General features: G+C 42.6%; 1 protein-coding gene across 1 annotated transcript in view; it reads left to right on the top strand.

Moving 5' to 3' along the window:
* Positions 1 to 5,780: 5,780 nt before the first annotated feature.
* The window catches only part of LOC124606775 (probable phospholipid-transporting ATPase IA), a 642,579-nt gene continuing 634,656 nt past the window's right edge, over positions 5,781 to 13,703 (top strand). The window contains exon 1 of the mRNA XM_047138832.1: positions 5,781 to 5,901. Coding sequence (XP_046994788.1) covers positions 5,835 to 5,901 — 67 coding nt within the window. The 5' untranslated portion in view covers positions 5,781 to 5,834. The remainder of the gene's footprint in view (positions 5,902 to 13,703) is intronic.

The following is a 13,703-nucleotide window of genomic DNA, read 5'->3' as shown; positions in this document are numbered from 1 at the left end:
AATTTTTGAAAGACGTCTGTCATTTTATACCTTTGAGGATCGCCTACACTATTTCCTGGCCAATGACGCCAAACGCTCATTTCCCTGCGCTACGATCAGGGAGGGTAACCTACAACAAACAGGTAGTTTTCAAATGAAACGAGACATTTAGCTTTTTAAAAAAATGTTCTTATTTATGCTAAATGAAAGATTAACGTATTCTGTTTCATTTATATGGTATCTTATAAAGAATTGTGTCATCCAAGCGGCGGCCATCTCTCGAATACAGTTTTCAACCCTCTGCCAGAAGTTACTTATAACTCAGCCGACAGGCATTCCTCACAAGAAAAATTACCTTGTATGTTACTTCGGTTTTTTGTGCTGGTGGCAGGTAACACACTCCGTAACAACGCCTAGATTTATCCGCACTTGTATTAATAGTTGAGCCTATTCTACTTTCTTGCTGAAGTATCCAATACTTCATTCGCGTTTCTTCATTAGTTTATCAGGCTATCGCTGATTACGGAAGCCATTTCACTTATCTTCAAACAGCAATACGTTCCGCCAATGGAGGTTAGTGTGCAACAACACAGTGCTGTATCGTCCGCCAATTTCATAAATAATTCCACGTAACTCTCCATGAATAAAACGAATCATAAATTACTTTTACCCTGCGAACCTACGTAATGTTTCCAAACTCACAGTCAGTTCTTTAAAAAGTATCTTAGATAATTTATACGTATCTTGGCTGCAAGCGCCACTTATTACGAAACCCAAACTACGATTCCCTGCTCACACAATCTGAAAAGGGCATCGTATGAAATTTTGGGTACACATGAAAGTGCAGTTCATTATTCAACAGTCACTTTAATAGTTCTAAATTCCAAATTGTGTCTGGATGGAACTATCTCGAAAAGGGCGCTCAATGTACACGGCGCAACAGAATTAAAGGATCACATTTTCCAAACCCATAAATTGGCAACCGTTGTGACATTTAAGCTTGGAATTTTGCTCGAAGGTGCGAACAACCTTCCATTGTAGTGGTGCAAAAACGTAACACCCTGCTACATCACCCTCGAGCTGGACAACGCTTCAAGCAACAAAGTGTCCACACATACGAAAAACAAAAAGAGCACGGCTCGGAAGTTCGTGTGAGGCATAAGGTTGGTTAATAATGTCACATTGGCACCAAACTTCACCACAGTTCCGCCCACAGCCACAACGAAGAACATGTCGCACGATGGGAGGGTCACACAGCCTCCCTTACCCAGGTTTCACTCCTTCCTTTGACGTCTCTGCGATAGAGGTTAGAGCAGCGTTGAAATCACGTGGTTGTCTTTTGAGTAGCCGAGGGAAAAATCCCAGACACATGCCACTCAAAATCGGGAAAGGAGGGGGGGTGGGGTGGAGGTGGCATAAAGGGCTTCAATGAAACCACCCCTTTCCCGGGGGTTGAATCCTACACATTTGGCGATAGAAAACGACGGTTCGCAGTGCGATGACCTACGGGTAGACCTTCTTGAGAACTTTGAACAGTACTGAAACCCTCAGACGCTTCAGCCTTTCTTTAACAACAATATGGAGCTACTTCTCCTGTCCGTGACAGGAGAAAATATTTACGCATTTTCATTCCCCATTTTTCGCATCTTCCTGTGGCGTGATCACGGGATGGGTGTTACATTAAGCCTCGTGGCTGTCCTAGCGCCTGAAAGTCAGGCAATCCCTTCGACACCCTTCAATCGGTGTTTGCCTGCCTTCAGGCGCCAGAGCAACCGCAAGGAAACGTCTGTCCAAGTACACTTCTAACATGCTCAACTAAGGTACGCGGTTGGCATCCAAGGTGTCGTCTAACTGGGGTAGGGATCTTATAGGGATCCTTTGCGTTTTATTCAAGCACATCTTAATGTTGGGCCCACATCGTGATTACGCCATAGGAGGATGCGAAAAAGGAGGGATGGAAATACATACTTACCCTCCCCTGCCACGAACCACGTTCACATTTCGTCGAATGATTTTGAACGGTCTCTACTGGTTTCATCCTATACACGAGAATAAAAAGTGCTGTCGCGCTGCCGTCCAAAGTGATCAGATCACGTTTAAAGGGGATGCAGCGCCGTATTGTCCCTAAAGATTGGTTGAAGCATCCGAGGGTTTCAACAGCATCAAACATTGTCAAGAACGTCTTCCTGTAGCCCGTCGCACTGCGAATTGCCATTTTCTACAGCCAATTATGTGGGAATCAACGCGCCAGGGAAAGGGATGGGTTCATTGAAGCCCTTTATGCCAACCCTCTGAGACCTTTTCATGCCGATTCTGAATGGCGATGTGTCTAGAATGATTTCCTCTGCCACTCAAAAGAAAACCGCGCGATTTAAACGCTGGTCTAACCTCCATCGAAGAGGCGTCAAAAGAAGGGGAGAAACATGGATAACGGAGGCTGCGGCGAGCATCCTAGACCGCGGCGCAAGCCCACGAGCGCAATACTGTAGTGCAGTTTGGCGCGTTTGAGCAAAATTTCAAAGCTATGTGTCGCAAGGGTAGTAATTACGGGGTTTCGAACAAGTGGTCCTTTAATTCTGTTGCGCAGTGTAATTATATGTGCTCGATCAGTAGCGCACTGGCAGTGTTGATATTAATAGCATGACGATGCCCTCGCTAGAGAAAAGGCGCGCTCAGCCTCGAAAGTTCGATGCGTAAGGCGTACGATTTAGCGATCATAACACCAAAGATAGCAGCACTCCATATAGTCTTCAAAGATCTCTTACATACGCACAGCGAAATCTCACTTCTACAGGTCCCTGTCCGCAACGACAGCGTTAGCGTTAGTTAGGACAAAGGTATCGTTTGCAAAAATGTAAAGTTCTATCGGCTACTGTTATTTTGGTACTGAAATGGCGGGAAGTCCCGAAGTAAACGACGTATATCGTCCCATATTTTGAAGAATCTTATATACAGGATGAAACACCTAAAAATTGCACTGCAAATATTGCTTTTGATGTGCGGCTCTCACAGAACGGAGTGGTAATCAGGAGATGGTACTGTTAGCCAATAAACAGGTTGTAATAACACTTGGAAAGTGAATTATTGTGCAAAGATACATTTTTTCTTAAATGTAACAATGCATATTAACATTAACATACCAAAAGTAGTTTAAATTTGAATGTCAGTGGCTTTTGTTGCATAATTCTAGTGTGAGTCGTTTACGAGATAACGTATTTTGAAAATTTTTCATAGCGGCACCTGTTGTACCAATCAACCTGCGTAGTTGCTATGTACGATGTTCTTATGTTTGCTTACAGTATGCTTGTGTGTTCCTTGAGTGTGCTCCTTGAGTGCACTGCGACTTGGTAGTCAGATAGTGTGTGATAGTCCAAGCAGTAGGTCGTAAGTGGACGATCGGATTTGTCAATGCAGAAGCCGACATGCTCATGGCGTACGGAATGTGTAGGAAGAATACAGTTCGTTCTTGTACGATGTATGTGGTAAGATATATCAGTACACATCAACCGCTTCGGCAATTATTTATCAACCCTTCTGTAAAGACAATAGGGGCTGCATCAGCTTTAAACCTGACCGCTGTGGAGGGCAGCGTGATAGCACTTTTTATTCTCGTATATTAGTTGGAACGAGCTGGTGCCGTGCAAGCGGTAGTGTAACACCGAGACTTCGTAACAGAAAGAAACAAGTGAGGGGGAAACTGATGTTCTTGCTGTTGTGACAGTTGATCCGCACGTTAGCTCCCACGCAATCGTACGGGGAAGTAGCATGACTCAGGCAACTATCCTACGCATTCCCCATCGACATAAGTTCCATCCCTTTCACCTCTCTCTCCGTCAAGAGCTGCATGAAAACGATTCGAGAACCGTGTCGACTTCCGTACATGGGCATTACGGCTTGATACTCCAGAAGTATCATGTGTCTCGTTTAGTGATGAAGCCACATTTACAAATTATGGCCAGGTAAACCCCCGAAACATACGTTGTTGATCTGTTGACAAACCCCGTTTGCTTCGTCACGTGGAACGGCAGCGTCCATGGAGTGGAAACGTGTAGCGTGGAATAGTGAACCATCAGCTCATAGGCCCGTGTTTCATAATCGGAACACTGAACGCGCACAAGTTGACTAAATGGCTCTGAGCGCTATGGGACTTAACATCTATGGTCATCAGTCCGCGCACAAGTATCGCAGCCTCCTAACGGACCATCTTCCACGGATGCTAGAAGACGTTCCTCCTCTGCAGACTGGGAGGAACCTGTGGCACCAACATTGTGGCAGTCCACCCCATAGTGCACGAAGTATTACGGCATGTCTTCAAGAATTGTCCAAATCGTTGGTTTGGACGCACAGGTCCTGTACCTTTGCCCGGCCTGTTCCCCGGATTTGACGCCTGTATATTTTTTTGTTGGTAAAGCTGAAAGACACTGTCTACAAGGGCATACCAACTACACCCGATGATATGTAGCTTCTTATTACTGCAGCCTGCTCGGACATCTCCGCTGAAATGCTGGCACGTGTGCAGCAATCGTTCCACACCACACTGAAAGCGTGTGTTGCCGCTGCCTGTGGTTATTTTGAACACAACCTGAGATGATCAAGTGTCTCGTTACTGGTTGAACCCACATAACTAAAGTATGCAATTGTGTTGTTTTTTAGTGCGTGCTGGCACAGGTATTGTCCAAGTGTCGGTATGGGAGCTTTTCAAAATACGATACCTCGTAAACGACTCGCACTAGAAGCCTGAAACAAACATCACTAACATTCTAATACACCTTACTTTTAGTTTGTTAATCTCAAAAGGTATTGTTCTTTTCAAGTTTCTAAGTATTATTACAATCTGTTGATTGGCTAACAATACGAACCCCCTGAGTTCCAATCCATTCCGTAAAAACCGCACATCAGCACCACTTTCCATTTCTCCCTGTATAACTAACTTAGCGGCTGCTGCTTCGCTCGGGTAGACTGTATGGTCAGCACAGATTTTTTTGTTTTTATTTAACCGAATTTTTATGCTGTTCAGAAATTATAACATCTTGTGTACTTGCCCCGCCAGTTACGGCCATAGAAGCGCGGTCTTTTCCGAATGTACTTCTGACCAAAAAGGGTCTGTTAGCTGGAGTCCATAGTCTTTGTTAACCCTTCCTTTTGAGTTCTTGTGGTGAAATTACCATAACATTTTTCGTACCCTAACACGTATTTCATTAGAAGTAAAAACCAGTTTTCATAGATTTAGTTTTAAATACAAAAAGCATATTCAGAAGGATGTAGGTTGCAGTAGTTACTCGGAGATGAAGAAGCTTACACAAGATAGAGTAGCATGAAGAGCTGCATCAAACCAGTCTCTGGACTGAAGACCACAACAACAATAGCTTTAAATATGTTTTAACGTAACGAAATATTTCCATAAAAATTTTCCTTTCATACAGAGGGATTTTGCGATGTCTCCGTTTGTCGAGTGAAGTCATTAAACATATGTTGAAAGCACTAAACACTGAAATGGTGTTTACTAGTCTGCCGGAATAATCGGGGTGACCGTCCAAATTCGAGTCAGCGACGTCCTAATATCGGTGCCCGAGCTTCGGAGGTAATACGAAGTGAAAGCAATTTGGCCCGCCCCACCCCCTCTAGGTGTTGGGCGCCGCTGTCAGTCGGGGCGCACGCGTATTGGTGCTCACCGGCCGGGCCGCGGGGCACGCTCGATACCTCGTGACGTCATGCGGTGCGCGCCAGGTGCGCATGCGCGAAGGCGGCGGGCAGCGGCTCCAACAAGTAGGCAGAAGCCGCGCTGCGCAGTGCGCGGCATGGAGCCGGTCGCGACGGGCTGACGTCTGTGTAGTGGGAGCCGGTGCCGAGCTGTGATGCAGGCCGCGCGCGCCTTCCTGCTGCGACGCTGCCCGTGCCCCTGGAGGGCGCGCGTCTCCTCCCGTAAGTCCACGCCGCTGTCTCCTTCCTCTCTCCCCTGTCTTCTGGGCACTCACCTGCGTGCTAGTCATTGCAGCTTCTCTCAATTTTGCACTTCCTTGATATGTTTCAGAGTATTATTTATCTTTCGATAAATGTTAATCACATATTATAATGATATTGTGTTCGCTTTCCACTCCGTATAATGTCACAGGCTGCTCACAAAACAGTTCACAACAACGCCGTCTACAACACTTAATCCACCTGACAATGGTGGTAAATACTCAGTAACTCGTAGTGGAAACTGGAAAAAAAATTGACTGGTTAAACATGCTAGTACAACTCAACTGATATTCTTAACAGACTAAAATTTCTATATTCTGAGACCAACCGTGACTGAAACGCCTTATACGAACGTTATGACTTACTTCTGAATGATTTCTCCCAACCCTTTTAACCGAGTAGCTACTCTCAGTGTTCTACTTGTACCATATGTTTCTCGTCCCTTCGTAATCGGACAGGTTTACAGCGTCCAACTCACTACGAAAGTACCTTGGAGGCATCTTATAAAAGTGATGTTTTCTGGCATACTCCACTGTGATGTCGACAAGAAGGTGACCTTCTTTTGACGAAAATTCATCATATGGGTTCAATTAAAATTAGTGTACTGTTGTAAATTTTCATTTTAAAATAATAAAATAATTTTGTCTTCGTTTTCCATTCTGGACAGTGTCATCGATTGCTCACAGAAAAGTGAATAATAACAGCATTTACAACTGAAAGCACCCGACAGCAGTGATGGAAGCATCGTGCATCGTAATGCAAGTGAAAAAAGTCTAGTTAAACATATTCATACAATTCAGCTGATCTTAACATTTACAGTTACATATAAATTAAAATCTTCATATTCTAAATAACTGTTGTTAAAATCTGTTTGACAAATGGAAGGAACTGTCAGCCCAAACCCTTCTGAAACACCTTTCGCAACCGTTGCTCTTACCTAATTACCTACATCTGAATGGTATCTTCCTAACCTCTGAACCAAGTAACTACTCATAATGTTTTACGTGTACCATATGTTTCTCGTCCGTTCGTAGCCGGACAGGTTTAAACCGTCGAGATCACAATGAGAGGTTTTTGGAGATATTTTATTGAAAAAGGTGTTCTTTGGGATATTCCAGTGAGATGCCGGTCAGAAAGTGAACTTTGTTTACGACGATTCATCACATGGGTTCAAATTTTCGACTTCACATAGTGTAACGATTCCTTTCCTCCTTGCATTCCCACATGTTGCCTATAAAACTGAGAGTGTAACGTCATTTACGTCTGTGTTCACCTGATGATGCAAGTAAAACACTCCAAATAGTGTCGTGAAACTGGGAATGTCCTTTCAGATATCTGTGTTACAACAGCAGCTGTTTCTTCTAATGTGAAAGGCTTACATTCCAGGTAATCATGAGTGAGACATTTTTTTGACAAATGAAGAAGGCAATTTTGTGCCTAATGAAGTCTGAAAATCTGTTATCAGCCTTTCATGGACATTGTACTAGCCCAATGATTCGTCTCTCCATAATTTCGACCGTCTTCACCGCCGAGTGGATCTTCGTGTTTTATGCGTTACATATGTTTACAAAATATTTTATACAACACTGTTAATAAGCTGGAAGATCCATTCATACATATAAAGAAGAATATATCCATTCTAACGACCAGTACTGCACGTATGGTTGTCAATCGAATAACGACTGTTGAACATATGGACAGTATCATTTACAAATCATACGACTCAGGATGACGCGATTAACTTGAAACTGTTGCAGGTTTTGACTGTATTTTAAATAAAATACCACGTAACCGTTTCCAGGTAAGTAAAAGTAATTCCATATGTTTCTTACTCTTTCCTAATACGGTTGATTATATATGCTGTTGAGGCCACAACGAAAAGTGTTGGAGGCGCATGATTAGAAGCGATAACCTCTGTCATGTTGCGAATCGTTCAGAGACAGGCGACAGCATCGTCTTTTGCGTACGAAAACTGTCGCGCACTTTCGTGGCTTGTATACTTCGAAGGATTTATCGCAGTTGATTAAGGAAATCTAATTAAATATTACCGTAAAATACCAGTCTGGTTTCTTTCCTATTTCGTGTCATTCTATTGCCCATATGCAGACATTTTCTATAGGCGATAAGTCGTCCTGGCAACAGTTGTTCACAGCCACTAGAGCCAATGAGACGCACGTTGTCAGTAATCGTGAGGAAAATCACTTAAATGCTGTGTAGACGGTTTCCCAATTCTGGGCGTATCTCATAATGTTCTGAAATTTCTGTAGTTCGCCGACAACACTATCGCAGCTGCCGTGCTTCGTTTTGGATATGTCATTTACCTGCCTTTATAAATTTGTATCAGTAATACAATCATGCGGAAAAAATCTAGTTTAAGAGAAGTCCTGGAGACGAAAATCGTTCCCCATAAGTCTTTTCTGTGGGGAAAGGCTGAAAAAACCAAGACATATGGTACATTAGCTAATTCATATATTTTAATAACCAGCAGAGAATCAACCAGAGTTGTTAGAATGCATTAGTTAATTGGAAACTACACAGTGTATTCCCGAAATAACTGCCTTCTATTCAAAATCAGATACAGCAGTATGAAATCCTAACGAGTCCTTGGATTATGACACGGGTTTCGTCACGTGTACGTATCTTAACATGTCAGGTCAAATTTTGTCCGAAACTTTCCACAATCGTGTGAGAGACAAACCCGAAAAACTGCTCTGCCATCGACAGGAACACGTTAGTCTCGCGCATGTACGGACAACGCTCTTGGAATAGTCAGAGATACGATCTGGGAGACAACTAGCACTTGACCTAGGCTCTCGTTGTCATTGCAGAGAAGCGCCGTCTCTCCTTTCCTAACTCGGGGCCCCCCTTCTACGTATGAAACAGTCAGGCTGCTCCTTTATTGGTGTTCAGCCATTTCGGATAGGCTGATGAAAGACGACAGGTGGATGAGAAGGGAAACTTTATTATTGACAGCTAATTCAGCTACAGTTGATGAATGTGTACGAGACTGACAAGTAAATGTGAGCGAGAGACAGCGCAAAGCAGTCGCCACTCGAAAGCTAATAAAGTATTTCGAAATCAGCATTGTAAACAGCATTCTGAAAAAACATTGGTCCCTGCCACTTCTCTGCTGCGTCACACTTCATGTAATGAAAAAATGGACTACAATATAGGCACACACATACTCTCCCTCACTGATGGATTTTCGTTCGAGAGGCTACAAGCGGTCTGTTGGCATCAGCTAAATATAGAGGTATCTGCATCACGAACGTAGTTCGCCGGCAGTTATTCAAAATGCGTTCATCAGCGCTACGAGCGACGCTGATGAAACACTACCCAGCCAGGAGATGCCAGACGAATCCACAGCGCGCCCACCTGTTTGTTATCCACTTCGTCGCAATGAACCTCTTCTAATCCGAGAGCGCTCTATTAGCGCGTAAAAGAAAAACTGGAACATACGGACATGGTCTCAAATATGCGATTCACTTAAATAATGTTTGAGTCGTAGAACTCAGGTAAGCCGTTGTGGGTGGCGAATGTTCAAAATCAACAAAATAGACATTGATACGGTGAAATCGAATCGTTGCTGTTTCCAAATTCATGAATAAATTGCTAGACTGGATCGGCAGCACTCTCATATTGTTGGCTAACTATGAAGTTGTCCATAGGGAGGCGTGCTTTTTAGAAAATTATGAAGAAATTTGGAACGATTTACCAAGTATCTCCTCTTTATTTGCTGAGTTCAGCTACGGTAGCATTGCAGTGAATTTTTATAGTTACGGAACACCAATATGTAAATGTTAGTCGTGGACAAAAACGTCAAGAACTTCACGAATAATTATGGAGAGACCACCTCAAGAATTTCATGATTAATCGTGGACAAAACTCGTCAAGAACTGCATGATTTATATTTGTACAACTGAGCTTGAACTTTTAGTGACACAAGCGATTTCGGTCAGAACGAAGGCCCACCTCCTGAACGTAACAGAAAGTATGTTGACTGGAGTCCTATGAATCCTGTATAATCACAAATTACTTATTTCTCGAAATACATCAAAGCTCGCCTACAGCGGGCACTGAAAACAGAACAGTCTTCGTACATCCATATTTAAATTAGATGATGGTGGGACATCAGCTCGTACAATTTTGTTATTGAAAATGAAACTCTTCCAGCTGTATTTAAGATTTCATATTTATTTGGCTACTAGTTTCGACGTTGCGTCAACGTCATCTTCAGGCCCGTACACTTTGATGATATCAATTGTGTGTGGCTTCTTTGATCCACTGGTTTAAATTTCACACTAGTTACTGCCCGCCATCCACGTGGAGCACGTATTGGTCTCACCGCGGACTTCTAGTACTCAGCCACACACAATTGATATCATCAAAGTGTACGGGCCTGAAGATGACGTTGACGCAACGTCGAAACTAGTAGCCAAATAAATATGAAATCTTAAATACAGCTGGAGGAATTTCATTTTCAATAATAATGAAAAGAAAATAGAACAATCGATCTGAAACCTACCTAACAGCGCCGCAACGATTAGTACGTACGGAACGAAGAAGTACGTATAAAATCCGTCTTTACCTTTTAACGAAGGTGAATGCAAAGTAATGTCGGTAAGCTAGAGAGGAAACCCTATAGTTTCTGATTACATAATTAGTAATAACATTTTGTAGCCTGTCATCTAGTTTACAAATCTAGCGCTGATACTACAAACCGTTACGAAATATAACACGTGATATCTGTAGTAGGGGAGGCAAGAGGAAATCTCAAGATTCGTTGGGGATAGTTGTGATATTGAGAAGTGCACCTATTAAGAATACTGCTTAATACACACTCATATGGTCCTGGAGTATTGCTGCAGTGTTTGCAGCCATTTCGTCTAGAGAATTCAGAGACGCGCAGGACCGTGGCAGGTTGGGGTAGCCCATACGAACGAGTATCGGAGATCCACAGCGAATATAACTCGGAATTACTGGAAGAGGGCGTTGTTCTGGTCAAACCCTGCTTGTGAAAATTGTGGAGCTCATATTCAGGGACGTCTGTGCAACAATTCTACTATCTTCATTGTATACCTCATGAACTGATCCGTACACAAATGGAATAGGCTAGGGAGTGACCAATGTTGTCCCAAAATAAGTTGTTCAAGCATCATCGGTGATTGACAGAGTATAATCAACTCGTAAGGGAGCTACTGATCGTAATTATAATCTTGATAGGCTGAAACTTCGCAGCTGTTTAGATTTACAACCAGGAGCAAAGCACTGCTCCAGGGTAAATTTCGTTGAATGGGCATTTCCTTATCCGTAAATAGTTTCGCATCTAAACCCACCTCTAGACGTTGGCACACATTTCTTGTGCGACACGCCGTGATTGAATTTGTCTCACAAGAATCCAATGCACACGGAACACATTCTGTATTATGTATCATTTCAAGGATAGAATGATTTCTCTGTATACATGTCGGAAACTATGCGGAGAGCCTTTGTTTATATGATAGTATCCATTCACAGCGGCTGTACTACTATCGTCTATAAACCTTTGTTGGCTTACTAACCTGTACGTACGTTCTATTTGTTTTGAAATAGGCGATGGTGATGGTGTTACAAAGATTACGCATTTTTCCACCAAATATTGCTTGCACTTTCCATGTGAAACCTTTTATGCTGGAAGCCTAATGCGGATTTTCAGATTTGCGAAGAAGGAAATTTCACTCTACGAAAGAGGAGAGGACGATTTTGTACTTTGTACATTATCTCCCATAAACCACTCCACACCAAATGCCAGTTTATTTCGGGTGGTCTGCGTCATCCCATAAAAAGGGAATTTAAGAATTTTGTTGACACAGACTGTCTCTATAAACATGAACAAGTGTACATGAGCATGTGTACAATGTGGTGCTGTTTTTGTGCCTGAAAATGGCATGAAAGTTCGAAACTGGTTGTAAAATAAGAGCACGTCACGTAGCAGCTGTCGATGTGTCTGTAGATTATGATTTTCATTCATTACTTGTCAGCTGTGAAGCACTATTAAGAACGATTTTCGCACTAACTGATTAACAATTACTCATACTTACCTCTTTTAACACTTTCAGCCGCGGCATTGGCCCTCTTTATCTACATGCTGAGTAGTTGCACTTCATCACTGTTTCTTTTTCTTTCCATTCTGCCAAGTAAAAGACGATAGTAATAGAATAATTCGAAATGCACGTTTTTTCGGTATTAAAAGTAACTGTCAACATACCAGTAACTTTTTCACGTACAGACACCACTTTAATGTGCGAAGTTGCTGGTTTCTGATTGTTCTGATGTGGCCCGCCACGAATTCCGCTACTGGGCCAGCCTCTTCATCTCAGAGTAGCACTTGCACCCTACGTCCTCAGTTATTTGCTGTATGTATTCCGATCTCTGTCTTCCTCTACACGTTTTACGCTCTGCAGCTCCCTCTAGTACCATCGACATTGATGTCTTAACACAACATGTCTTAACATGATGTCTTTTCCTCGTTGCTCTTTTTGTTCTTCGTCTTTCTTCTGCTTGAGGGGGGGGGGGGGGGGGGGGGGGGGTAAAGGACGGGGGGAGGGCGAAGTGGTTCTGTGTGAGTATGTCGTATTACGTCCCTCAAAGTCCGTCGTTGAAACCCAGACTTAGTTATTATGGTTCCATACCTCAATCGATAAAAGCGGTGTCCTTATATAATCACTATCTTGTTCGTATGTCTGTATGTCCAACTGCTAAGAACTCTTTTTCTCAAGAACGGGTGAAGGTATCAGGTTGAAATTTGTGTCACATTCTAAAGTCTACGTTCTCTTGGCGGTGTACGAAATTTAAGTTCCCACAGCAATGCAGACAGAAGATATGACCATTTATGTCACGTATTTTGATAACCGATAGTAAGAAAAATAAAAAGACGTCATTGTTCACCACCAAGAGTTGATAGTAAATACTTCTATATTAGGAGCAGTTTCAGCCTTAGAGTATTATCAGGTTTCATAAGATATTTAAAACTGCTTACGTGGCGATATAAAACCAATGACGTCCATTAGTTGTCAAGCAGTAAAATACGAGTGTATTACATTGACAATAGGTTTTATATCGCCGAGTAAGCTGATTTAAAATTCTTATAACAGCATAGTCGTACAATAAGTTTTAAATGAACGCACTGCTATTTGACTGTATTGTTGTTTATTTAATTACGACCCAGGTTTGGGCCTTTTATGCCACATTCAAGTGAGTGAATTTATGGCATTAACATATAGTTCTCGATGTTGTGCAAGATATGTTAATGTCGTAAACTCAATCATCTGAAAATGGCATAAAAGGCCGAAACCTTGGTTGTTATTAAATAAACAATAATACAGTCAAATGGTGGTGTATTCATTTAAAAATTAAAATTGTTATGATACCTGGTAGTCGTCTCAAGAAATGAAACCGGTCGTAATAAAGAAGTACTTACACAGTTCAGTCACATTAATGTGACCACCGCCTATGTTCGATGTCAACGAGTAATAACCACTCACAGACGGAAGGTGGCACTACTATCAGTGGAGGGGTGGGGCAGGGGGGGGGGCGGAAAAACAATGTAGCCGTTGATGTAATGCGAAAACGGAGCAATTTGTCTGATGTCCAAAAAAGCATTAACATTGACCTGATCATTTCCGGAGAGGATAAGTTTGTAAACCTTTCGGTGCCGCCGTGGTTAAAGTATACCGTGCCCGTCTAAATGGCTCTACCCAGAGCCGGTACCGAGGCACCCGTGG

Source organism: Schistocerca americana, chromosome 3 (genome assembly GCF_021461395.2).
Source record: "Schistocerca americana isolate TAMUIC-IGC-003095 chromosome 3, iqSchAmer2.1, whole genome shotgun sequence".
NCBI lineage: Eukaryota > Metazoa > Arthropoda > Insecta > Orthoptera > Acrididae > Schistocerca > Schistocerca americana.
The sequence above is the reverse complement of the archived record's forward strand: the minus strand, read 5'-3'. Positions and strand labels throughout refer to the sequence as shown.